The sequence below is a fragment of the Phascolarctos cinereus genome, unplaced genomic scaffold (assembly GCF_003287225.1).
Source record: "Phascolarctos cinereus isolate Bilbo 61053 unplaced genomic scaffold, phaCin_HiC Scaffold_8;HRSCAF=390, whole genome shotgun sequence".
Taxonomy (NCBI): domain Eukaryota; kingdom Metazoa; phylum Chordata; class Mammalia; order Diprotodontia; family Phascolarctidae; genus Phascolarctos; species Phascolarctos cinereus.
Window position 1 is genome coordinate 55,852,422 of NW_027556291.1, and position 24,388 is coordinate 55,876,809.

The 24,388-nt window shown below is 40.9% G+C and overlaps 1 protein-coding gene across 2 annotated transcripts in view; it reads left to right on the forward strand.

Moving 5' to 3' along the window:
- The window catches only part of LOC110200036 (mitogen-activated protein kinase kinase kinase kinase 4-like), a 233,465-nt gene extending 210,119 nt beyond the window's left edge, over positions 1 to 23,346 (forward strand). For both annotated transcript variants that reach the window (XM_078148062.1, XM_078148063.1), the window contains 4 exons: positions 895 to 1,044; positions 5,526 to 5,685; positions 13,567 to 13,706; positions 17,078 to 23,346. In XM_078148062.1, coding sequence (XP_078004188.1) covers positions 895 to 1,044; positions 5,526 to 5,685; positions 13,567 to 13,706; positions 17,078 to 17,158 — 531 coding nt within the window. In that variant the 3' untranslated portion in view covers positions 17,159 to 23,346. The remainder of the gene's footprint in view (positions 1 to 894; positions 1,045 to 5,525; positions 5,686 to 13,566; positions 13,707 to 17,077) is intronic.
- The last annotated feature ends 1,042 nt before the right edge of the window (positions 23,347 to 24,388 follow it).

Here is a 24,388-nt window from a genome sequence, read left to right on the forward strand (position 1 = left end):
TTTCATTCTTTTGATTTTGTTTGACTGATTTTTGATGTCTCATAGAATCATTAGCTTCTACTTGCCCAATTCTTATTTTTAAGGAATTATTTTCCTCATTGAGCTTTTGTAACTTTTTTTCCATTTGGCCAATTCTACTCTTAAAGGAGTTGTTTTCTTCAGTGGATTTTTTCCCCCATTTGGCCAATTCTATTTTTTAAGGAGTTGTTTTGTGCTTCCTTTTCTAAGCTGTTGACTCTTTTTTCATAATTCTCCAGCATAACTCTCATTTCTTTTCCCAATTTTTCTTCTGCTTCTCTTACTTGATTTTCAGAATCCTTTTTGGGCTTGAGACCAATTCATATTCCCCTTTGAAGCTTCACGTGTAGGCATTTTGACATTGTTCTCTTCTGAGTTTGTGTTTTGATCTTCTCTGTTGTCATAGTAGCTTTCTGTGGTCAAGGCTCTCTTTTGTTTTTTATTCCTTTTTAAAAGTTGAACTCTGCTCCTGAGGCATGGGGCACTGTCCCATCTTAAGCTGGAAAATTGTTTCACTCTGTCTTTTTGTGGATTCTCTTGCTCCAGAATCCATTTAAATGCTTGATTTAACATTGTTTCTGAGAGAAACTGAGGAGAGCTCAGGCAACTTCCTGGCTTTTCTCTGCCATCTTGGCTCTTACCTCTCAAGTATATGATTCTTAGGACTTGATCAGGGCTTAAGGTTTAACAAGAACATCTTGTAGCTTGTCTTGAATGTGTTCTGGAACCTGCCTAGGACAACTTGACCGACCTGGGCTTTCTCCTTCCTTATTAATCTTACATTGGCTAATACCTAGACTTCCATGCCAAATGATCTTTTGCTTGAGTTGAAGATTTTATTTCATCCTTTCTCACCATATTGTTTTATGATTACAGTCATTCCACTCCCTTTATCAGAAGCCTCTGGCAGTTGACCTCACAGTGGAAAACGGACAGAGACTGAAAGTGATCTATGGCTCAGTTGCAGGATTCCATGCCATCGATGTTGATTCTGGGATGGTTTATGACCTATACCTACCGACTCATGTAAGATAATCCCTTCTAATTCCCATAAATGATTGTTTAATGATAATTGCTTTCTTTCCTAGCTAGTTCTTCTAAAGCTTTTGAAAATGTCTGTCAAGCTTTTCTTATGCTAACTACCAGCATTGTTAAGGGAGTGCCCAAGTATATCAGACATTGGCCATGGATAAAGAATGGCAGCTCCTTAATCCTTCTGAGCTCCAATTCATTAGCTCATTCCTTAAAATACAAAGTGACTGTTCTCTGATAAGATGTCTTCAGATGTAGAGAAACCAGCTAGGGAAAATTGTATTCTCAATCTGATTTCTGCCACCAAGGATGCTTAGGTAGAAATAATGGAAACTTTTGGAGAAATGACTACTCCCTCCTAGATTTTGTGTTGGAAGAAAAGAATATTGAGCCTGATCTGAGATGCATCCTACATTTGAGGAGAGAAGATTTCAAAGGGTTCAGAGGAAGGAGAGGTAGGATCCTATATGCCAAAATCTTTGGAAGTCAGCCAAGAAGAGATGAGAAGTTTTCAAAAATTAAATTCTTAAGACAGAAAGGGAAATGATTCCAATGAAGAGAGAAAAGGATAATTGTCTGAAGAGATCAATGTGGATGCATGGAGAACTCACCAAAAAACTCAGATGTGGCAGAGTTGTTCACTTGGGAGAATGGAGGAATGCTGTAGATAGAGTTTACCTAAAGCACATGTTCAATAAAATCCCTCTTGTTGTTATTCTTGTGGAAAAGATGGTGAGATATGGTATGGACAATTAGGGGGATTTGGATCTAGTTGAATGGTCAAGGTCAGCTTGGACAAAAGTTGGATGGTGAGGTCCAATGGTTTGATATCAAATTGGCAGAAGGTTCCCAGTGGAGTGTCCCAGGGATCTATGCTTGGTCCTGTTCTATTTGACATTTCTACCCATGACATACATAAAGGCACAGATGGTACGCTTATCAAATTGGCTTAAGCCACAAAGCTGGGAGAAAGAGCTAAACACTAGAAGACAAAGTCACAATCCAAAAACAAACTGTTGACAGGCTACAACATTGAGCCAAATCTAATAAGATGAAATTTACAAGGGATAATTGCAAAGACTTATGTAGATCAAAAAATCATATTTACAAGTACGAGATGGAGGAGGCACCATTAGGCAGCAGTTTGGCAGCCAGGTGATCTTAGGCCATGTTAAAGAGACATAGTTTCAAAAAAATCAGGAAACAACAGTCCTCTTTCTCTGCCTTTGATGTGCCTTGCTCCATTTCCCACAGGCAGGAAGCATAAAGGTGAGATTTGAAACCAGGCCCTCTGACTTCAGAGCCAATAGTCATTTCACTGCAGCACACTATCTTCTGTAATATGGAAAGGCTAAGGGAGCCAGGTTGTTCCTTGTCCTCAATGCAAACATGCTACCCTTTTTCTTCTCAGTTAGGCTTTGCTTTTATTGAATGTTTTGTTGGTATTGATATTCAAAAAACTCCCACCAGGAAGGATCTAGGAATCATCATTAACGTGATAAAATTCCTAGCAAATGGCTAGTGGGATTCCAAGCCTTCTGAATGCTTGAAGAGGTAATGATGAGGAGGAGGAAAAGGAGGAGGAAGAGCAGGAGGTGGATGATGACAGTAATGAGGAGGAGAAAGAAAATAACAATGAGCACTGGCCCTGGAGTCAGGAGGACCTGAGTTCAAATCCAGCCTCAGACACATAACACTCACTAGCTGTGTGACCCTGGGCAAGTCAGTTAACCCCATTGCCTAGCCAGAGAGAGAGAGAGAGAGAGAGAGAGAGAGAGAGAGAGAGAGAGAGAGAGAGAGAGAGAGAGAGAGAGAGAGAGAAGAACAACATCCATTTCTCTGGTGCTTTATGGTTTACGAAGTACTTTCCTCAAAACAACCCATAGTGAATAAATGCTGGACTTGGATTCAAGAAGATCTGGATTCAAATCCCACCTCTGACACTTATTAACTGTTTGGCCACAGGGTTCTCTGAGCCTCAGTTTTTTTACCTGTAAAATGGCAATAATGACACCTGCAGAACCTAGTTCTCAGATTTGTTGTAAGCTTCACATGAACTAGTATATTTCATGTGTTTGGCAAACCTTAAAGTACTCTATAAATGTAAGTTATTATTATTATCATCATCCCCATTTTATAGATGAGAAAACTGTGGCTCAAAGAGATGAAATGCCTTGCTCGAGGTCACTACGTATCAGAGCCATGATTTGAACATAGGGTTCTTGACTTGACATAACTAATTAGCAAAAAGGAAATAAAGTCTTAGCTTGCATTGAGAGTCCTGGCCTCCTGGTCCAGGTGATAGAGATGACAGTTCTGCTGCATTCTTCCCATCAGACCCCATCTGGAGAATGATCTTCACTCCTGAGGGCCACATCTCAGGCAGATCATTGATAAAGCTGGAGAATATCCTGAAGAGCATGATCAATACAACAAAAGACCTTGAGATCATGCCCCAGGAGGACAGAATGAAAAAACTGAGGGTGAGAAAATAAGACTCAGGAAGCAGCACATGCTAGTCACCTCCACGGTTTTGAAGGTCTTTCATATATAAGAGGGATTAGACTTGTTCTGTTTAGCCTCAGAGAGCAGAACTGGGGCAGAGCAATGGGTTGAGGGTGTGGAGAGGTGTCCAAGCTGTTCACAAGCAGAATGGGCTCCCTCTGGAGATAGTGGGCTCCCCATCACGAGAGGTCTTTAAGCAAGACTGGCTAATGACTTGTCCATGATACTGTAGAGGGGATTCTGGGTCAGGCATGAGTGACTTGGACTAGATGGCTCTAATGTCCATTCCAGCTCTGAAATCCTGTGATTCTAATCTCTAACAGTCTATGACTCCACATCTCTGGCTCTTTTGCTCTTTTCTATCCTACCAGAAAGGAACATTTTCGAATTACTATATAAGATAGGGGAGTGAGGGAGGAGAAAATTAAGCCTTAAGCCTTTTAAACCACTCCTTTTGACAGCAGATACCCAGCCTAATTAGGATAGCTCATGTATGTACCAAAATAAATTTTTAATCTGAATGCCCCAATATCGTTGGCCTCTCAGGAGAGCGTGGATGTCATTCCTGTGGGTTCTTCCTTTTTAAAACAGAACAATCTAAAAATAAACGTTAGCTTCAAGCTGCTAGATCAGAAATGCTGTGCTTCTCCAAGGGGACCCCAACCTGTTCAGAGGCTTTGCTTACTTTAGGGATTGTTGAAGAGACAAGAATTAGCTCTTGGTGTCTATAGTTCAGTTTGCTTAGAAAATGCCTGCATCGAGACCTGCTGGCTCTCTCTTGATCTTGCACTAGCACCTGAACTCTCTTCCTCTCCTGCCTTTCACCTCTCCTCTGCACCAATAGCTCATGGGAGTACCAAGGCAACACATTAAAATCACTCTCCGCCTCTGGATCCCAGTTTTAGTTTTGCGGATAGTAGCAGCCGAGACATGGACTCAAGCGCTTGGCCTGAGCACTCTCAGTTTGGCAAGGACAGCTTCTGCCCTCCCTGTGGTGGTTAGTACATGGGATTGTAGATGTGGGGGTGGAGGGATGGGGCTGGGTTAAGAGAAGTCCTCCCCCATGTTGCTAGTTTGGAGATGGTACCAAAAAGCTGGATGATGTTTACTTTGGGGGAAAATACTTGACTGGGAAAATGTCTAGTGTTGGAATTCATTTTTGTCACATACTACTGTTGTGTTCAGTAGGAGAATTAGAAATGCTGGGATATTCTCTCATGCCTCAAACAGCTCTCTTGGTAAATGATCTGCATGTTTATTATTTTTTTCTGTATAGTAAATCTCTCACATTTAATTCCTGACCTTATGCAGTTGTTATAGTCTACTGAGTATATGATAGGGATGGTTTCTTTGGTCAAATATCATGTAGGAAACAAAACATCTGCTAAATATGTTCACATTTAGCAAAATGAAATATTTGAAGCTTAGAGCACTTTAAAAAAATGTCTAATGATTCTTATTTCTAGTTTGATTAGAAATTCTTAGGTTCTAACTGATTAATAAAGAATGAATGAGTGTGGAGTGTGTACTCAGGCTTGGTGTCCGTTATCCTAAAGTCTTCTTACGATGAGCCACTTGGCTGGCCCTTGTTTGGGGAAAATCCTTTTTGAATCGAATGACATCTCTTCTTTGATGGTTTGTCAACACCATTTCCTTGAGAAGAATTCAGGCGATTCTTCTGTGTCTGACATCCATCTCAACTTCTTCTGAGCTGGGATTTCTTATCAAAATAAAGTGAAAGATTGAACAAGGACTATTTTATGAACTCTAGCATAATAACAGGAAAGAGACTCTTTCTGAGGGTTGGAGAGAAAAGCATACAGTCTTGTTGTGAAATAGATGTTTCTTTTCCCTTTCCTGAGCTGTAAACCTGCTTTGTGTTCATTGCACTGCCAAGTTCCTTTGATTGATGTAGGCACTGGGATGGTAGTCAGGCTGGTCATCTAAATCCTTATAAAATATCATTCCAGATCCAGGGGAGCATTCAGCCACATACTATCATCATCCTGCCCAATACCAGTGGCACAGAACTTCTGCTCACCTATGAAGATGAAGGCGTCTATGTTGACATATATGGACATTTCACTAAGGAATCGATTTTGCAGTGGGGAGAAACCCCAGCATGCGTGGGTATGTATGAGACATAGTCCGCACCCAAATGGCTCGGTAGAGACTTCTTAAATGTTCAGGTAGTTAGCATTAAAACAGAGCTCGTCCATGGTTTCACACATCCTTTCATTGGGGGGCTCAGCAGGCTGACTGATACATGTACATTCTGTGCTTAAAACATTTGGGGCAAGGACAGACTTCGGGATGTTGGAGTTGGTGTTCATTCAAAATAATCGCATGACTGAAACCTGATCAGATTTGATTCTATAATCATATATTAATTTTGTTTTTGTTTACACTCCCTGCAGAATTTATATGGACAGTAAAAATGCACCCCCACACCTCTACTTCCAGCTGATTTATTCCTGTATCTGCCTTTATTAAAGAGACCAGCACATAGAAAGGGGGAGGAAATGTTTACATCCCTCACAGTAGTGTTCCATGTAGAGATATTTCACAGGCTCATAGGATCCTAGATGTATCAGACACAGAGAACACAAAATAACAAGAGTTTGCACTCAAGTCCATAAAAGAGTAAGACAAATGACCTTCTTTCTCTAATGAACTCCATTCCCCATCTTACTCAGACCATAGTGATAGCATCATGGGACTATGGAATTTAGAACTTGAAGGACCTGTGAGATCATCTAGTCTAGGGCTTCTTAAACTTTTTCCACTTGTGACCCCTTCAGCGCTTCTTAAACTGTGGGTTGCAAGTGCAACTGCGATATATTTTTTTTTTTTATCATTTATTTGTCTTTTACTTGATAACTTCAGCTGTTTTGTACCAGTCACCTCCTAATATCTCCTTCCCACCTCCCTTCATGGAGTCCTTCTAATAAAACCACAAAGCCAAATGTATCATCCAGACAGTTCAGAAAAACAGAGATAGCACGTGTAGTATTCCAAACTTGTCCCCCACTTCTCTACTGAGAGGAGGAGTGTATGCTTCCACATCTGTTCTCCAGGATAGATATTGATCATTGCAATTAATCTGGGCTCAGAGATGCCTTTGAGTATCATTTCCATTTCCATCATGGTAGTTGTTATAGGTGCTTTTCTCTCAGTTCTACCTTGCTTCTTGTTGGTCAGTCCTCCCCATGCTTCTCTAAATGCCTCATATTTGTTATTTCTTACAGCACAATAATATTTCATTAAATTCACGTACCACATTTGCTTAGCCATTCCCTGATGGAAAGACATCTACTTTGCGTCTAGTTCTGGGTCCAAGTTTTACAGAACAAATCCTTTTATTAAGGGGATCTGTTCAGTGAAGTTTAGATTCAGTCAAAAAGCTGCACTTGAGGACCTAGAGGACCACATGTGGCCTCAAGGCCATAGGTTCCCCACCTCTGGTCCAGTACCTTGCCCCATCACAAAAAAAGTACTGCTATGAATGTTTTCATGTATGTGGGACCTTTCTTTGTATCTTTGACCTCCTTGGAATACCCCCAAGAAAGAAAGTAAGTTGCCTTGACTGTTTATGGTTATGGGTATAAGTCCTTTGTGTTTTGTATTTTCGGGGATGCCCTCCTGATATCTGACTCTCCCAGAAGTGTCATTCTTTCCTCCCTGTTGTGTTAGGGTCAACTATTCTATAACCTTCTTTATTCTCTCTTGACCTTTCTCTCTCTAGTTTGATTATGTTGGGCTTTATCTGGCCTTGAGCACTAATGACAGGGTTAAGGTGAATGGACTTCATTGTCACAACCTTCGATATTTTCTAGTTGTGCAACTCCAGTATTTTTCAGATGAGGGAACTAAGGTCCATTGAAGGGAAGTGACCTGCTCAAGGTCACCCAGGTATTAAATAACAGAGCTGCCCTCCTTTATCATAAAAACTTTCCATTCTTCCTTAACAGCGCAATCCAACCTAGAAGTACTGTGTTGGTTAGGATATTTTCTTGGTGTTCAGACACTTGAGAAAGTTCACTTGGTCACTTGTGTTCCGTGCAAACCAGAGACACTGGAGGAGTGTCACAAACAGGCCCAGGGAACCTGCAGCCAAATATGCCCATCTGGCCAGAAGATTCCAGTTCCTCTGCAGCCCATAAACAAATTCTCTGCACTCCTCACCCCCAACCCATGATGGAAAATTAGATGTCTGGACTGTAGCCATTTAAATAACCACCTGATCAGTTCCCCAGATGTTCTGCCCTTGCTCTTGCATTAGAGTCAAACATTCCATACACTTGCATATCCCGTCTCGACCTTTCTCTCTCTAGCTCAGTTAGGTTGGGCTACGTGTGGCAGTGAGAACATGTGGTGGCACAGTTAGAGCGAGAGAGAGCTTCTTTGGCACGAGCGTTTATGGTTTCCAACTGTGATTGTACCTGTATCCAAAAAGAAGGGATTCTGTGACACTGTTTTAAAAAGTGCCCTGAAAACATGTCCCCAATTCTTCAAATAGGTGAGAGCCCGGAAAAGGTTGAAACTGTAGGCTCTCAAGGAGCCCATTTTCAGTGACAGAGAATGCAAAGGCTTGTAACATAATTGACAGATCTGGGGCAAGGAAACCTAAAAATAACAGATCTGGGTCTAATCTTTACAGTGACATCTCTGCAACCAACATGTTCATCAGAAATAAAAATAAGGAGGTTCATTTCTACTAGGAAATTAAAAAAAAAGTTCACTCTATTAGCACTATTTGCTACTTAATTGTAGGGGTCAAAGGGGTGGTGAGAAGTTATAGGAACACAGTCAGAGATCCTGAACTGGAAGGGACTTCAGAAGTTGTCCAATTCAACCCCCTTATTATTACAGAGAAAGAAACTTAGGCTCAAAGAGGTTAAGTGACTTGCTCAGGGTCCCACAGTTAGTAAGTAACAGAAGCAGGGTTTGAACCCTGATTTCTGGTTCCACATCCAGCACTTTGTCTGCTACACCACTGCCTCCATGTCTTCTAGTTTAGCCCTGTCCTTAGGCACAACAATACTTGACCCAAAAAGTTAAAATATTTCATCAACATGGGCTATCAGAGCTGAAAGAGAAGAGAGAGCCCATCTTATCTAGCCGTCTTTATACAGAGGGGTAGAAAGGACCTGTCTAAGGTCATTCAACCAGCCATTGGCAAAATTGGAACAAGAACCTAGACTCCTTACTCCCAGTGAGTCCAATGTTTCTTTTATTCTAGCTTGAGAACTTTACTGAGAAGGTTCCCCATGTCTCCTCCAAAGGACATTTGATCTTTAAAAGGGGACAAAGTAATGGAACATCTCCAGGGCAGGGTTCTAGGCATCCAGCACAATGTACTGGTGGGGTGGGGGTGGGGTGAATGGGAAGAAGTATGTGCAGGGGAATTAGTTTCTAACGCTTACCTAATTATGGAGATGGTGAACTCTTAATTATCCTGTGGAGTAGAAGGGGGTCATGGCATAGCCAATGATCCAAAAGCCCCTCCAGCTTGGCCTCAGACTCTATTGGTTATGCTTTTCTTAAAGTTAATAGAATTTTATAGACTTCATTTATGCATATGTAAAATAAATGATCGATGATGAAGCAGCTGCTTGCCTCCTGACAGAAAGGTGATAGACTCAAGATGAAGAATGAGAAACACATTTTCAGACAAGGTCAATGTGGAAGTTTGTTTTGTTGGACTATCCATATTTGTTATAAGGGTTTGATTTTGTCTTTTTGGTGGAAGGGAGTGGAAAAGAAAGAAAATAAATTTTTATTAACTGGAAAAAAGCCAAATAAGCTAAAAGCTGCATAAAAATAAAATGAGAATAAAATAGATGAATTCTAATTTCCTATCCATCTCTAAAATAATATGATTCTTGTAATTAAAGGAATTGGTTTGTAGACGTCAATAAAATGAAATAAATGATAGCATTGTGAAAAGACATTTTGATTTACAGGTTAAATCTCTCCAAAATTAACAATAGGTGGCATTTGTATAGCATCTTAAGGTAGGCAAAGAACTTTATAAAAATGTCATCTCATTTGATCCTCACAACAACCCTTGAGGTAGGTGCTATTATTATGCCCATTTTACAGATAAGGAAACAGAGGCAAACAGTTCCCCCCCACCCACCATAAAATATAGTCATATTTTAGACTTTTCCAATAAGTAGCCTGGAAGCTATGAAAATCAGAAAAAGTCTGTGGAAGACTCTTTAGGCAAGTGACACTAAAAGAACAGATAAGACATATAAATAATTGTGACCTTCTCTGAGCACTGGAAAGGGGATGTGCTATGGAGTCCCAACCATTCCAGAATCCTGGAATAGTCCATTTCTAAGTGCTCCACCTTGGGTAGCTAGGTGGTGCTGCATTGGATAGAGCACTAGGCCTGGAGTCAAGAAGACCTTAGTTCAAACCTGGCCTCAGACACTTATTAGCTGCATGATGCTAGGCAAGTCACTTACCCCTGTTTGCTGCAGTTTCCTCATCTGCAAAATGAACTGGAAAAAGCATGGCAAATCACTCCATTATCTTTGCCACGGAAACCCCAAATGGGGTCATGAAGAGTAAGACATGACTGAAACAACTGAACAATAGTTAAGTTCAAATATAGCCTCAGAAACTAGCTCTGTGACCCTGGGCAACTTTACCCTGCTTGCCTCAGTTTCCTCATCTGTAAAATGAGCTGGAGAAGGAAATGGCAAACCACTCCAGTATCTTTGCCAAGAAAACCCCCAAAGGGGTCACAAGAGTTAGACATGACTGAACAACTCTTTGACTCCAGGCCACCATCTAAGATTCATTTTATGGAGGAGAAAACTAAGGTTGAGAGAAGTGAGTGTCTGAAGCAGGATATGAACTCTGGTCTGGTCTTCCTGACTCTCGGCTCAGTGCTCAATCTGCTGTGCCACCCAGTCCTCTCCTTGGCTGTGTGCTTTTAACTACACTGTGCTGCCAGTTAACAGTAGGGAGAGAATGCAGAAGAAGCCCTCAGATTAGGACCTGACATGAGGTAGGACACTGGCCCACTTTTCAGGAAGCTCTGAAACCATCATATTTTCTTTTCCCTCATTCTGAGTCCTGCCCATAAGTAATTTCAAACTCAGAATTGTGTATTGCAACTTCAGTGGAGCCCTTCTAAATTTTTCCTGTTTCTCAATTTGGAATTATTAATCAATGTAATATCATGTTAATTAGCTGCCTTTTTTTTTTTTGCAGCAACAATTGATTTATCTCTACTTTTTCTATCAGAAAAATCCAACTAGTTAAAACTTCCCCCAAATCCAGGCATACACAGTGGGAAAAGCTCCACCAAGTCAATCTTTGACATTGTCCTGAGCCTTAATAAACCTTTACAATCAATGACTTAGTGTCTCTGAACTTTCCATCAACAGAATAAAACAATATAAACAAAGATGTTAGAATACCGAGGTGTAATATCAAAACTCAGGCAGTCTTTAAGCAGTTCGTGGCTTGGAAGATAATGAGACCTCTTTTCCTCAGTCCTAGGCAATACAGTGCAATATATCACATCTTTGAGGGTAGGTTAGACTTATAAGCTAGGGTAAGCCATGCATTCATATGTCTGCCTTAAAAATTTTCTATCAGATTTTGTTTTCAAGACCAAGCTGGAAACCATGTGATACCAAAACCTTGGGCCCACTGCAAGTTTAGCACACAGCTGAGAAATCTTTGCTTAATTAACAAAACATGCACATACTATTTGTAATCAAATATCAGTAGGTAAGGAGATGCAAAGAAACTTGAAATATATATTTTTAGTGTTTTGTTGGCACCCTTTTGTATTTCTTACATTATTGTCTGCTTCCCAGTGACTCTCTCTGCCCAATAGAGCCCTCTCTTTTAACAAATGAGTCCGGTTGAGCAAAACAAGTCCACACATTGATTATATCTAAAAATGTGTGCCACATTCTACACATGAAGTCCTCACCTCTCTCCTGATTCTTGGAAATCCAGTCCTACTTCATAAGGTTATTGTGAGGCTCAAATAAGAAAAATGTATGTAAAACTTTTTGCAAACTTGGAAGTGCTATAGAAATGTCCGTTTTTTGTTTTGGACCAGACCTGTGATTACACTGATCCAACCACCCTCCTTCCATCTGTTCTGCAATTTAGGTTTTTGAGAGTTGCCTGGGGGCCTAGAGAGATGAAGGGATCCCATAGTCATTAAAAGACAGTGTTCAAGTCTTGACTGAATGGGATGCACAAGTGCGATCCGTTAGTGTTGTCTGCTGGGGAAACACTTCTAGGTGCTGAACTGATGTGGGAGCCATGTTTCCTACTCTGCGTGGATCTTGGGAACGTGAATGCTCGGGATACAAGGAAACAAAGGTGTTGCATCTAAGGAAGAAAACTTACATGGTTAATTCAGTGCACGAAACACTTACAAACAGGTACCTGTGCAATGCCCTATGTTAGGTACTAGTCAGTCTCTTGAGTCTGAGTATATATAAAGATAAGTTTGGCGCCAAGAAGAGGTGACCAAGTGTGGGGATCAGGGCCCACATGAGACTAGGTGAGCATTAGGAGACTGGTTAACTGGCTTTAGTCTGCAGGCTACTTTGAGTGTGGCCTTCCCTACTCCGAGGGCCTAAAGAACCTCAGGCTCTGGGCACTGGGATCCTGACTCAGGCAGTTTGCACTGCACTGTGAAAGGGAATGTGAGTTGCTGGCAAGTTCTTGGTGTGTGCTCAGGCTCAGAATGGTTCACAGTACCTTTGGCAAAGAGATTGCTACTTAAGTGGGCATAACCTTTTAACAAGCCTTTTTATGCCTATTTGATATACATAACTGCAGCTTAGGGATGGCTTTGGTTTAAACAAAGACATTCTAGTAACTCCAGAAAAGGTCAAAAATACAAATGGGTTGGTAGTGTTAAATCTCTTCCCTTTTACAAAGAAGAAAAAAGAAAATTGGGTGGAATTCTGATCTTTCCCCTTACTTAATTTGATATTTTCTGAATCCTTTCAGCTTCTGTCAAAACCTTGATATTATTTAAATGTTAGGGTTTTTCTTTATTTATGGAAATGGGCTTTCCTATGAAGAATGTAGCCTCCAAGCTCTTTCATTCAACTTTAATGACATTCCCTTCACAGCACCAGCTGGTTGAGCAGCTATTTACATAATGAGGGTTTCTGCATTAAGGCACTTATTGTCATAATCTTTATTGCCATAAAGTAATATAAAACTGCTAAAAAAAACCCCTTCAAAATCCTGGTCAAGAGAGAGCCTTAAAAACTTCAAATCTGGTTAAGTCCTACTTAGAACATGGAAATCTATTCAATTGCGTTATGGACGCTATAATCAATACCCTGGGCTGGTCCTTTTCCTTAACAGTTTTCATTGCTTAAGAGTCCATCTGCTTCCCACATACTTCATCTATACAGGAGTATAAACCCAGATAAGTTGTGGTTCCCCTAAAATCTTCATTTCCTTCAAAGCTCAGAGAGATCCTCTCTCCCCCCTGCCCTCCAAAATTACTTTGTATTTATTGTGTATATACTTATATAAACTGATGTCATCTCTTCCATTAGAATATAAGCTCTGTGAGGGCAGAGGCAGTTTCATTTTTTGTCTTTGTATCCAGTGCTTAGAATATAGAAGGTGTTAATAAATGCTTATTATTTTCTTATACTGTACTTAAATAAGGGGTGTGAGTGGATTTGAATTTCTGTTAAAAAAAAAAAAAGAATCTACTCTTGATTCTCTCTCATAATGAGGATCAGAGATCAAATCAGTAATGGAAATCCAGAAGCCCTGTGTCTGCCAGATGTCACAATCCCTTAGAAAGGGGCAAAGAAATGGCACAATGAACAGGTCTGCATACCAAGAGATGTTCCCAAGCAGTGCCACTGGGACGAGGAAAAGAAGCAAAGGGCTGGCTGGGTTCATTCACAAACTGGATAGTCTTTTGGTAACCCAGAATGGACCACAATTGGCAGCTTTCTAAGTTTTTTCCTTTTGCTTTTCTGTCATCAGCCTATCTCCAGTCAAACCAGATCATGGGCTGGGGAGAGAAAGCAATCGAGCTACGCTCTGTAGAAGCTGGACACCTGGAAGGAGTGTTTATGCACAAGAAATCCCACAAGCTCAAATTTCTGTGTGAACGAAATGACAAGGTGAGTATGTTCTGAGGGAACAATTAACCAGCAAAAGTTGGAAATTAACTAGTTTAACCAAGGGAGAGATGTGCTTTTCCTCACTGCTCATTAAGAAAGAACTAACCATGCTAACCCAAAAAAATGGTTAAACCCAGCTGGTTAAACGAGTTGGAAATTAACTAGTTTAACCAAGGGAGAGGAGTGCTTTTCCTTGCTGCTCATTAAGAAAGAACTGTCTGCGTAATGTTGCCAAAGGCAAATTCACCTTTCCCAGCAGAAATAGCTGGGGCATTTCTTGATTGAGTAAATGATTAAATGTGATTTTCAAAGAAAAACATTTGCAAGAAAAATCAAAGATTCCAGTCATGTCCCAAAGCAGAGCTTAGCCATTATTTCTTTTGCTGTAGAACAGATTATTGTATTTGAGCCACAGGCCCTTTTCTTTTCAGATTAGAATAAGGCCTTTAAACAGACTGTAAGAGCCTTTTAAAGCTGTCTGGGTAGCCCAAAGTAAAGTGGAGGTTTGGCATCTGCCTTTGATTTGATCAATATTGACAACCAAAGCAAATGATTCTCAGCAAGAAGCAAGGAGGGGTAAGAGGGCAAAGCTTAGGATGGGGCACCTTTGTCAAGCTCAAGTTCTAAAGCACATGAGGCTGAAAGTGGGCAGCAGGCAGGGCCAGTGCACAGCCAAGGTGACTTATAATGAATGCATCAATCAGGTGAAGCTACTGAATCCCAGGCGAAAAGCTCTAGAGCTGACTGACGAGAACCTCAGATGTCATCTAGTCCAACTACCTCATTTTACAGAGAGAGAAACTGAGGCCCAGGGAGGAGGATCACATAGGTAATAAATGTCAGAGCAGGGATTTGAATGCATGTCTTTTGACATTAAGGTCAGTGAATTTTCTACCACATCATACTGAATGGCATCTTTGGTTGGCCCCTTTAAGTATGCATATGATTCATTAGATGAAAAAAGAGTCATCACAGGTCACAGCTGTCAATAAGAAATATATTAAATGTGTACATCCCATCAAAGCAGCTACTTAGCAGGAGAGCCCTTCCACCACTTCTGAGGGTCTATGCTGAGGATATGGGGGAGTAGAAGGGATGCTTTTAGCTATGTCAGGAGAAAACCAGTGTATTCTGGGCTTACTCCAGTACTTTTCAGTTTGGCCCATTCCAATGGAGTACATGAACTGTTTTGATCCTAGTGGGCAAAACCAGGAGCAGTGGGTGGAGGTTACAGAGAAGTAAATTGAGGCTTGATGTCAAGGGGGGAAAACTTCTTAACAAGTAGAACTGTCATGAAGTGGAATAGGCTTCCCCAGGAGCTATGGTGGCTTTCCCCACATTGAAAGTCTTAAATGGGGCAGCTAGATGGCGCAGTGGATAGATCACGGCCCTTGGAATCAGGAGGACATGAGTTCAAATCCAGCCTCAAGAAACATAACACTCACCAGCTGCGTGACTCCAGGCAAGTCACTTAACCCCAATTGCCTCACCAAAAAAGAAAGAAAAAAGTCTTAAATAAAGGCTGGATGACCCTTTGTCAAGGATGATCCCTGGTCTTCATTCCAGAAATCTTGCAAATTTTGCAGATTTTTAGAGATGTGAAAGGGAATTTTTGAACCCCCAATGATCAGGAACTACTGTAAGAAGTCCCAAGTGGAGATGATTCACAATGAGTTTGGGCTGCATTGACTTTGACAGGCAGCTCACAAGTTGTATTCAGAAGAATAAATGTGGGAGTTGGCAGAGTTGGTTTCATCTTGTGTCCAAGGGCAAGGAGAGAAGTGGTCTATAATGTAGCGTCCCCAGGGATCTATCCTTGGCCTTGTGTTATTCAGCATCTCTATCAACAGCTTGAATGAAGCAATTAAAGGGTATATAGTAGCTAGGTGGTACAGTAGATAGATAGTAGATAGATAGTAGATAGGGGGTCAGGAAGATCCAAGTTCAAATCCAGTCTCAGACATTTTCTAGTTGTATAACACTGGACAAGTCACTTAACCTCTATCTGCCTCAGTTTTCTTCTCTGTAAAATGAAGATAATAATAGTGCCTACCTTCCAGGGTTGTTGTGAGAAACAAATGAGATAGTATTGATAAAGAGCTTTGCAAACCTTAAAGCACTGTATAGATGATGATGATGATGATGATGATGATGATGATGATGATGATGATGATGATACTGCTAGCAGATTTGTAGGTGAAACAAAGCTAGGAGCAGTAGCTAATATATTGGTTATCTGTGTCCAGAAAGGTCTCAACAATATAGAATAGTGGGCCAAATCTCACAAGTTGAAATTTAATAGGGATAAATGTAGAGGTCCACATGTGGGTTAAAATAACCATCTTCACAGGTACTAAATGGGCAAGAGGACCATTTGTCTTTCCTTAGTCTTCAGACTGTTTATCTGAAAAAGATCTTGGACTCAAGTCAACAGTGTGGCATAGCAGCCAAAAAGAATATAATACCCCAAAGAGGGTAGGCAATAGTTGTGAAACGGTACCATGCCCTAGTCAGACTGCGTTGGAAATAGCATCATGGGCTGTAACGCTGGAAGGGACCTTAGCCATCATTTAGTGCAACCTCCTTGTTTTACAGATTGAGAAAATTGAGTATTGGGTTCCATTCTGGCCACAACACTTTAGGAAGCATGTAGACACGCTGGAGTATGTCCAGAAGAAGGCAATCAGGATAGTGAGAAGATTTCAGCCCATGTCCTGTGTGAATCAGTTGAAGAAACTGGAGAAGAGAGTACTTAAGCACAACATGATAGCAAACAGTCTTCAATTCCTTGAAGGGCTGTCACATGGAAGAGAGATGAGAGTTGGTCTGCTTGGCCCAGAGAGCAGAACTAGGAGCAATGGGGGTAGTGGTGTGGGCAGATTTGGGCTTAATGTAAGGAAAAACTTACAAATGGTTAAGGCTGTCCCCAAGTGGCACAGGCTGCCTTGGGAGCTAGTGGGCTCCGTTTCCCTGGAGGTCTCCAAGAGCAGGAAAACCACTCATCTGAGATACTGTAGAATAGGATTCTTGTTCAGGGACATGTTGGATTAGAGGTCTCTGACATTTGATGATTTGTACCACATGTATTAGAAAGTGATAACACTGCACTTTTAAAAGAGTCTGCAGTTCATTTCAGACTTTATGCTAATTCAGTCTTCTCCTATCCCTTGCCCTGACCCTCACTGTCTAAATTAGTAAGTTTGGATAAAAAAAGTTTACACAATAGGTGGTGTTATTCTCATTTAACAGGTGAAAGTGAATTGAAATTGCAGTGTTCAGCCTTTTTTCTCTTGCTCAAATATCAGGTTAAAATTGTCTGAACTGCCAGCTGATGATGTTTCAACTTCTCTCCTTTTTTTTTCTCCCCTAAGGTATTCTTTGCCTCTGTCCAATCTGGCTCCAGTCAGATTTACTTTATGACCCTTGGGCAAAATACACTCTTCAACTGGTAAATGCTGGAAGAAATGGTTGGATATTTCCAGGGATTGAAACCGTGTCAAATACAATGAAGTTTGCACACATGCACACATTTGCACTTTTCATCTGCAAATATCTTGTCATTCATTCAGTTATCTTTCCGTTGTATCGTTCAGGAAAATGATGAAAACAAACATGCAGCTTATAATGTAGCATAGAGTAATTCCGATGAGAAATGCAGCTTATAGAGAATTATTGCAAGCTCTATATACTCTCAAAGGAGTGTGCTCTCTTTTATAGAATTATTTTAAACTTTATTACTTTAACTTTTGATATATTAACCTTTACTTAGTAACTCTGTGTGGATTTTACAGTGTAGGATTCATAAAAACCTGCCACAAATGTTATTCCAGGCAATTTTTGGAACTATTGGCATTGCTTTTTGTCCAGAAGAAAAAGAAATGATGCAAATCAGAACTAATTTTTGAAAGCTAGAACCAAATGCTAAGTCATAAGATAGAGATGACAGAAACAATGCCATAAACCAAACAAAGGTGGTGCCTTGGTTCCAGGAGCACACATAACAGAATAGGAGAAAGTTACATCCATTTTCTCCCTGCAAAGTTGAATGACCTGGACATTAAACTTTGTCAAAACACAGAGTAATAACTATCTATCTATATTAGTTTTTCCCCATATTATATCCATTTCCCTGTAGTATAAAGACTTTTCCTCTGATACTTGGTCTCCCATGAATAGGATCCTGAGCACCTATCATTGATGGTTTAAGGAAAGAGGCTTTCAAATGTTGCATAGACAATGACTGCTTTGACAACTCATGGACAATATACTTGTATTCTTGGCCTGCTAGACACAGAGACCGAAGAATGGATTTTAAATTAGGTATCTATTAAATCTATTAAAATCTCACTCCAAAGAAAGACTGATGCCACAATTCTGATCCACTCTACTTTCCAATTTGCACTCCAATTACTGAAAATGGGCAACATCTATTCCCAATGATTGTTGATTGTTGAATAGAGGAGTGGCAAAATGGTATAGTGGACAGACTCTGGACACGGCACCAGGAATACTTGTGTCTGACACTTAGCTGGGAGGCCCTGGGCAAGTCACTTAACCTCCTTGAGTCTTGGGCAATTCTAGATTTGTAGTCAGAGGATTGGGATTCAAATCCCAGCTCTGCCATTTAACACCTGTGTGACCTTAGAGAAGTCACTTATCCTTCCTAGGCTTCACTTTCCCCTCTGTAAAACGAGAGGGGTGGACTGGATGGTCTCTGGGGGGCCCTTCTAACTCTAGAGCTAGAATCCTATGACTACAAGTTATGAATTGCTCAAGGTCAGCAGAGGGAATTTCAATATGATTATAGTCACCTGTCATTGACTATTGCTGAATATTAGCTACATTATAAGTCAGGCCTTTCCAACATGTATATCAAGGGTGCTGGTTGTCTTTTTACAGCTTTGCGAGTTGCTAAAGAGCCAATGAAAAGGGAGGAGAAAAGGAAAGAAAGAAAAAAATTTCCCAAAACACCCAATATAGTCCATTACCAAGTAAATGAGGACTTGTCTCTAGAGTTTCCTTTATAGACATTTATATTTCAGGGGTTTGTATCCTGGCCACATAAAGTGGGATTAAACTTGATAACATATAATCTTGGCTCAGGATTAATGAAAGACTAGTGATTTTTTGTTATCCTTAGCTACATATATAATAATTTGCTTTCAAATGAGTAGTACTAGAATTTCAGAGGCTCATCTGAAATGTGTTGGCAATAAGTAGATGAAACATTTTAGTTTGCTTAAAGATTAGAACTCTTTGAAATAATTAGACTGAAAAGTTAAGTCTTGTTCCATTTCTACTGTGCCTGTGAGTCCCAACATGAATCAGGTGTCCGGGATGTCCTATGTGGTATACCACAGAAGCCATCCAGCTAAGTGGCAGCAAGTACCTCTACCCTCCCCCCCCCATCTGTCCTCAATCCCACAGTGATTTTCGTGATTGATGGGAAAGTGACAGAGCTGCCTGTGCTCTCTCCACCATCTCTGGCTAGCCAGCGCATATGGATTTTCCAAGCTACCTGTTTGGGTATAATGTGTGCGCTAACTTTCTCATGTGTGCTGTCAACACAGACACGCATGGTTACTTAGCACCATAGTGCCAGAAATGGAGATTTTTTTTCTTTTTCTCATAGCACAAATCAAGAGTTTGGCACACTATATATTAGCAATTAGGAAAATGTGAATCTAAGAATTAAAGAAATCAATGTGATTATGATCTTTCCATAACTGTGATAGTTATATAATCTGAAGAATTGGCATGCCTTTTAACTGCTGACATCTGTATTGATTTTTTTAAAAAAGAAAATGCACTTTGATGTTAAATAATTTGCTTCAAAGTATAATCTTCATTATCGGTACAAACTCTTACCTGTTTGTACAGCCAAGTTCCATGAGCCAGCTCAAAAGACATAAAAAGGAAAAACAGAATGTTGGTTGAACTTGGATTGGTTTGAGGCAAATGAGACATGCCATGCTTGAACTTGAGAAATGTTGTGCATTTTAAGTACTGCCTATGATGATAATAATTAGATACGTTTAAGTTGAATTCATGCTCAGAACTTACATAATTAATTTCTTCTGCATAACATACTTGCTCAGGAAAAAAAAAAGTTGAGAGCGGTTTTAAAAAATGTACCTCAGAGGACTATCTTTTTTTAAGTAGTCCTTGGCCATAAATGTTCTTAGGTGCTCTGGGCTCTCATTCTGTAAAACTCTAAACATTTGTGGGATGATTTTCTTTTCCTCTAAAGGGAAAGGAAGAATTGTTAGGAGAGAAGTTCTTTGAGACGCCCCCCAATATCAAAGCAGGAGAGATTACAGGTTATCTAAACCAGAAATTGCAGCTGAGTTTGAGTTTTTCAGGAGGTAAGGATGAGCGGACTAGAGTGATTGATGACAAGATGGAAACATTTAAAGAAAGATGAGCTGCCAATTCTGGTGATCCAACAGAAGGAAGTGATGGGAGTAGTTTGTTAGGGCCGAAAGACCCCAAGGCCCTCCACAACTGTTAAGGCAGGAAGCATGGTACAATGGAAAGAGCTCTGGATTTGGAGTCCGAAGACCTGAGTCCGAATCCTTGCTGTTCCTTGTGTGATCTTAATCAAGTTAGTTAGTCTCTCTGGGTGTCAGAGAGCTTTACTTCTCTGTAAAATGACAGGGTTGGACTGAAGGAACTCTGACGTTCCTTTGCAACTCGAATTCTATGAGCCTAAATTCAGTCAACAAGCATTTATTAAATGCCTACTGTGTGCCAGGCCCTGTGCTAGGTACCGGGGATGCAAAGACAAAAGCAAAACCATCCCCACCCTCAAGGACCTTATGTTCTAATGGGGGAAAACAATATGTGCATATATATGTATGTGTGTGTGTGTGTGTGTGTGTGTGTGTGTGTGTGCGTGTGCGTGCGTGTGTGTATACATATATATGTAGGTATATGCAAAACAGACACAAGCTATTTTGAGGAGAGGGCAATAGCAGGTGTGGGGATGAGGAAAGGATTCACATAGATGGTGCTTGAGTTAAATTTTAAAGATAACCTGGTGTTTCCAAGAGGTAGAAGCAAGAGGGTGCATTCCAAGCATAGGGAACAACCAAAAAAAAGTCACTGATATGGGAGATGATGGAGTGTTTTGTGTGAGGAAGAGCAAGAAGGCCTATTTGGTGGAAACCTAGAGTGTGCTGAAGGGAGTTACGTATGAGGAGATGAGAGAGATAGGAAGGAGGTCAGGTTGTGAATAGCTTGAAATGCCAAACAGAAGGGCTTGGTTTTGAGCCAGATCCTTACAGACAGCATGCCTGCACTGCAGAACCATTTGGCCTCTAGCAAAGTGATTTACAAAAAATGTATGGGACTTGGGGCTTCGTTGTGCCCCCCACTCCTCAATCAGGGAGGTAGGCTAGTCCCACTCTGTTCTATTCTACACGCTGCGTCTTAGGAAGGGCTTTGTGAAGCTGGTGTCCATCTAGAGAAGGATAGTGCAGGATAGTAAAGAGGCTGGAAATCATGCCTTATGAGTAAGGAAACTAGAAGTGTTTAGAAGGCAAGGGAAGAAGTAAGGGGGACATGATCCCTTTCTTCAAATAGTTGAAGGGCTGTCCCACAGAAAAGGTATGAGATTGGTTTCACTTGTCTCAGAGGGCAGAACAGAAACCAATGGGTGGAAGTTAGAGAGATTTCAGCTCAATGTCAGGAAAAACTTCTGACCAGTTAGAGCTGTCCAAAAGTGGGATGGATTGTTTCAGTAGGTAATGAGCTCCCTGTCACTGGAAGTCTGTAAGCAGAGGCTAGAAGGATGACTCCTTGTCATAAATGGTGCAGAGGGGATTCCTACAGATTGAATTCACTGACCTCTGACAGCCCTTCTGCCTTATAAGATTGGATGATTCAGCAGTCTATTTGGGAATATCTTTCAGTTAGCACCCACCCCAAAAGCCTGAATTACCTTTCCCAACTTGGATACAGACCCCCCTGAAATCTTGTGCTCCTGAAGCCAGCTGAAACTTGAAAGTGAAAGAAAATATTGGTTTGGTTTGTTTGTTTGTTCTCCCTATCAGTGCATCTTAGGCCCAATGGAGATTCCCATGCCCCGCCCAATTTCCACCTTTACCACCCTCAGTGCCACAATGGGCCCCAGGGAAGTCACCATCCTGTCCAAGACCATATACTTGAATAGGGCATCAAATCTCTGTTTTTGTTTTTTTTTTTTGACCAGCCTTTAGAGGCCTCCTCTGCTCCTACCCCTGAACCCACTTAGAACTCACTTTTTTGGTGCAGCTCCATATAAAGCTGCTCTCAGTTTACTTGTAGCTGCCACTCCTCTGCTAACCTAGCCATCACCATCACAACCAGTTTTGAAAATTACCTCCCTGGGTAGGAGGAGGAAAGCCTGCCTTTACCACCCTCCCCTGACTATAACCACTTCTTGATTGTGTCCCCTTCAACAAGCATTTATTAAATGTCTACTATCTGGAAGGCACCATGCTATGGCATAGTGGAGAAGGCACTGGGTTTGGAGTAGGGAAGCCCTGAGTTCAAATCCTGCCTCAGACACTTGCTAGCTGCGTGACCCTGGGCAAGTCACTTAACCTATCTGTGCCTCAGTTTCCTCATCTGTAAAATAAGAGGGCTGGACTTGATGACCTCTAAGGTCCCTTCCAGATCATATGTGTGACCTTGGACAGGTCATTTTACCTCTCCAGGCCTCAGTTTTCTCCTCTATAAAATGAGGGGGATGGCCTCTAAGTGTCCCTTACAACTCTAAATCTAAGATCCCGTGAGCCAAAAATGAAACAATCTTTGCCCTCAAGGAGCTTGCATTCTGCTGTTGGGTGCAACCTGTACACGGAGTCAAAAATACAAGGCAAATTTTAGACAGAGAGGACTAACATCTAGAAGGGCTTTATGGAGAAGGTAGCATCTGAACTGAGCCTTGTTCTATAAAGTTTTGTATTTGTTAATTAGTATGTTGATTTTCAAGTGATGGTAAGGCATTTCATGTCTAAATTGTACAAGGCTTGACTGAATTTTTGAAAGACCATCTAGAACTTGTACATCCAAATGGGTGTTGTCCCCTTCAAAGTAGTCACCTTAGGAGGCAATACACTTACTCCCATAATGCAGCTATTCATTGCTCAGGACAGTTTGGGAATTGTTTTCATAGTCATTTGCATAGTTAGCCCCAGTCACATTGCTTTGTTTCTTCCCACAAGCTAGTTTCTAAGATTCCTGAGGGCAAGAACTATCCCAAATTTCTTTGATACGTCCTCTCCCTGCCCCCCCCCACCTCAGTGTTAGATAAATCATGACTGTTTGGGTTCAAGGGACCTGGGTTCAAATCTTCACTCTGCTACTTACTAGCTGTATGACCTTGGCTGAGTTTCTTCTCTCTGGGCCTCAGTTTCCTCATATGTCAATCCAGAGAATTAGACTGGATGATCCCCAAGGTCCCCTTCATCTCTGACATCCTGTTCTTTTAAAATGCAAGTTGAAAGGCGACAGTAGCACCCGCTGCACCTAGCACCCGCTGCACCCAGAAGCCTAGCAGGGAGGTATATTTCTGCCTCCTTTCTGAGCCTTGGGAAATAGCTAGTGAAAGTGGCGGCAATAGTTTAAGGCTTAAATAATTAGTCTAATTTAGATGTTTATTTATATATATATATATATATATATATATATATATATATATATATATATATATATATATTAATATATATATATAATATATATATATATATATATATATATATATATATATATATAAAACCGCTAAAGTATATTTACCATGGATGCAATATTAATGTGCCTAGCCCCATTTAATAACAATTATATTCAGGCTTTAAGTTGAAAAACAATTTGCTGCATATTGTTTTGTTTACCTATTATTAAAGTCTTCATTAAACTCTACATTTCAAATCCTACAAATAAAACCATATTAGCCAAAAGAGTGGTTGGTGTCATTAATAAATATGTGGTGATATATTTCTATTGATGACCTACATTCAAGAAAGGGCAGAAGGTATATAATTGAGGAAATGTATGATGGGAGAGATGGCCTAGGGTAGGGGTGGGGAACCTGTGGCCTCAAGGCCTAGGAGATAAAGAGCCAGCCTCAGGAAGACCTGATTTCAGGCTCTACCTCTGACACTTACAGGATGTATGAGCCTGGACAAGTCATTTAACCACTCAATGCTCTAGGTAACTCTTTAAGACTAGAGGTTTCAGAAAAGATGCCAACAGGCATTAGTAGAGAGAATTTCTTCCTCCAGAAGTTCCCTATACTAATAAAATTACAGATCCTGTCCATATTCCCTTCATACCTTTCCCCCTCCCTTAGCCCATGCTGGCCCAGAACCCATGGAGGGGATGGGGAATTGAGGGTGCAAGAAGGCACTCTTTGCCTCTTCTCTTGCCTGGAATGTCCAGAACCCATCTAGGCCACTTGACTGCTCACAGAGCTTAGATTGAGATAGGAGTCACCAACTATTCCTTCCAAAGAGATGAAGGACTAGCAGGCCTTACCATCTGTCCTGCTACTGCATCCTAAGACTCTCTAGGACTTACCTGAATTTGACCTACTGAAAAGGCCCCTGAGCCTGGTTATCCACACCCTTAGGACTCCTAGGCCTTTTCTTCCACTGCTTGGCATACAGTAAGCACTTAAAAAAAATGATTGTTTACTGACT